This window comes from Aptenodytes forsteri, unplaced genomic scaffold, assembly GCF_000699145.1.
Source record: "Aptenodytes forsteri isolate BGI_AS27 unplaced genomic scaffold, ASM69914v1 Scaffold255, whole genome shotgun sequence".
NCBI classification, from domain to species: domain Eukaryota; kingdom Metazoa; phylum Chordata; class Aves; order Sphenisciformes; family Spheniscidae; genus Aptenodytes; species Aptenodytes forsteri.
The window spans coordinates 3,808,824-3,810,168 of NW_008794888.1; the positions used below are offsets into that span (position 1 = coordinate 3,808,824).

The following is a 1,345-nucleotide window of genomic DNA, read 5'->3' on the forward strand; positions in this document are numbered from 1 at the left end:
ATGAGCTGGAGTTTCCTGACGCGGCTCCTGGAGGAGATCAACAACCACTCAACCTTCGTGGGCAAGATCTGGCTGACCGTCCTCATCGTCTTCCGCATTGTGCTGACAGCCGTGGGGGGCGAGTCCATCTACTACGACGAGCAGAGCAAGTTTGTCTGCAACACGCAGCAGCCGGGCTGCGAGAACGTCTGCTACGACGCCTTCGCCCCGCTCTCCCACGTACGCTTCTGGATCTTCCAGATCATCATGGTGGCCACGCCATCGGTGCTCTACCTGGGCTTCGCCATGCACCGCATCGCCCGCATGCCCGAGTCCTCACGGCGCCGGGCACCGGCAGCCCGGCGGGCACGCATGCCGGTGGTGCGCCGGGGAGCCGGACGGGACTACGAGGAGGCAGAGGATGATAACGAAGAAGACCCCATGATCTTTGAGGAGATCGAGGTGGAGAAGGAGAAGAGCCCGGAGGGCGGAGAGAAGCATGATGGCCGACGCCGCATCAAGCAGGATGGGCTGATGCGCGCCTACGTCCTGCACTTGCTGTGCCGCTCGCTGCTGGAGACGGCTTTCCTCTTCGGGCAGTACCTGCTGTACCGCTTTGAGGTGAGCCCCTCCTATGTCTGCAGCCGCAGCCCCTGCCCGCACACCGTCGACTGCTTTGTCTCCCGCCCCACTGAGAAGACCATCTTCCTCCTCATCATGTATGCCGTCAGCGGGCTCTGCCTCTTCCTCAACCTCTGTGAGCTCGTGCACCTTGGTGTGGGGCGCATCCGGGATGCCCTGAGCCAGTCCGATGGGCCCCCGCTCCCGGCTGGCAGCAGCCCCACGCCACAGTACCCCAAGAAAGCCCCCGGTGCACCCCCCACCTACCACTCGCTGAAGAAGGAGCCGCCACGAGCCCCACTGCCCGATGGCAAGCTGGACTACCGGGAGAGCCTGGCCCAGGCAGCGGTGGCAGGGCGCTTCGCCCTGGCCGGGGCTCCCCCGGCGCATGAGCTGGACCGCCTGCGTGAGCACCTGCGCCTGGCCCAGGAGCACCTGGAGGTGGCCTTCCACCTTCAGCCCCCCCCCCCGCCCCCCCGCCCCTCCCCGCAGCAGCAGCCCTGAGGCCAACGGCATCGCCGCTGAGCAGAACCGCCTCAACCTCGCCCATGAAAAGGGGACCGCCGCCTGCGAGAGGACCACGGGTGAGCCGGGGAGGGGGATGGATCCGGCCAACTGGGGTGGGGGTATGGGGATTACCCCCGGGCTCCCCCGGGGAGGGAATGCCATTCCCCCTGGGGTGGATACTAACCTGCCTCTTGCTCCCCGCAGGGCTGTGAGTGCCACCAGGGACGACGGCGGGGTC

General features: G+C 66.8%; 1 protein-coding gene across 1 annotated transcript; it reads left to right on the plus strand.

Moving 5' to 3' along the window:
* LOC103895422 (gap junction gamma-1 protein-like) lies at positions 1-1,345 on the plus strand. The gene is given in 3 exon segments (XM_009275006.2): positions 1-1,059; positions 1,061-1,184; positions 1,312-1,345. Coding segments are annotated over 3 exon segments (1,191 nt in total). The 3' UTR covers positions 1,320-1,345.